This window comes from Sapajus apella, unplaced genomic scaffold (assembly GCF_009761245.1).
Source record: "Sapajus apella isolate SASKATOON/1434 unplaced genomic scaffold, GSC_monkey_1.0 scaffold20, whole genome shotgun sequence".
In the NCBI taxonomy this organism is placed as follows: Eukaryota; Metazoa; Chordata; class Mammalia; order Primates; family Cebidae; genus Sapajus; species Sapajus apella.
In genome coordinates this window covers 25,416,804-25,418,187 of record NW_022436960.1, presented here as the reverse complement: position 1 = coordinate 25,418,187, position 1,384 = coordinate 25,416,804, and the positions used below count along the sequence as shown (strand labels likewise).

The window sequence follows — 1,384 nt, the reverse complement described above, 5'->3', positions numbered from 1 at the left end:
AAAAAAAAAAAAAAAAAAAAAAAAGGGAAGAACTATTCTGGCCTTCTACAACTCAGTACATAGAAGAACCCAGGACCCAAGACTTAAGACCACCTGCCACACAGGCCTGCTCCTGCAACCCTAATACAAATCTGGCTGTCTTTGTTCCCATGGGAATGAATGCCCGTTGCATTTCAAGGGGCAACAAGCTGGACTGTAGACTCCTCAGTGACTGGAAGACACAGGGCTTGACAGACCATGGCTTCCCTCCATGTGGCCAACACCACTCTTCCAACTCATTCCTGTTTTATACGCCAAGGCCCACCCACAGCCCTCCAGAACAGCGCCAGTCTGGGGCTGGACACCCCGGCCAGCAGTTGGAGAGCCCCGCTGTGCCTCCGCATGCCTCATGGAAGGGGCTCACCTGACCGTTTGAACCTCAGCGGCCCTGGCCCGCCACTGCGCAAAGGGCCAGCTTCCTCGCACTGTTGGGACTCCTCTCTGAGACAGCGCGCACCTGGACAGGGGGCTGCAGGCGAGTTTTGCTAGGGGCTAGGAAACTCGGCCATCGCGGACTGTCGGCCACCTCACTCACCACAGAAGTTAAAGTTGGGCCCCGCAGCAGCTCCTCGCGGCCACATGCGGGGAGTGGGAGCCCCGAGGTCCGGCGCACCTGGCTAGCGCCGGGTGTCGTAGGGCGTCCAGCCAGCCCCGACCCCTCTCCCTCGGGGGGTCGCCCTCCTGTGTGTGTCTCGGTCCCCGCTCCACGTACTGCTAGAGCCGGCGGGCCGGGGAGCAGAGATCGCGCGCGCAGTGCCGCCGCCACTCACCTCTGCCAGCTTCCCGCGGTTGCGGGGCCGGAGTTTGCCGCCCCGCAGCTTCTTCATGGGGAGCCCTCGCGCGGCGGCCAGCAGCGCCGCCAGCAGCAACACGCAGAGGAGGAGCCCAGCTCGGCCGCGGAGCGCACGCATCTTGTCGGTCCCGAGGGAGCTCTGCCGGAGCCTCTGCCCGCGGTCGCGAACCCAGTCGCGCCCCGCCTCGCCTCCTCCGGGGGCGGGACCGTGGGGGCTGCGGCTCAGGCCAGGCCCCCTCGAGCGCCCGGGTACCCTGATGGGCGTGCAGGGCACAGGGGCGCGCAGGGCGGGGGTCGCAGCTCTGACTCCGGCTCCTGCTTGGGCGCCGGCGCAGCTCTGGGGTCAGCGCACCAGGATGCCCCCCGCCCTCCCGGGAGCAGACCCTCGACGATCCCCCCACCCGTCTCGGCCCCGCAGGCGGCTCTCTTTGATCTGGTCGCCTCCCCGCCTTCAGTCCCCGCCGCTGTCCCCGTCGCAGCCTCCAGCGAATTCCTGCTCGCGGCGCGCTCCAGCCCCGCGGTGCGACTACTGCGGGGTCCTGAGGGTCCGAC

At 66.8% G+C, this 1,384-nt stretch overlaps 1 protein-coding gene across 1 annotated transcript in view; it reads right to left on the bottom strand.

Annotated features, from left to right (window-relative positions):
• ISM2 (isthmin 2) overlaps positions 1–950 on the bottom strand; it is an 18,779-nt gene extending 17,829 nt beyond the window's left edge. The window contains exon 1 of the mRNA XM_032287737.1: positions 810–950. Within this exon, the coding sequence (XP_032143628.1) occupies positions 810–950 (141 nt within the window). The remainder of the gene's footprint in view (positions 1–809) is intronic.
• Between the last annotated feature and the right edge of the window lie 434 nt (positions 951–1,384).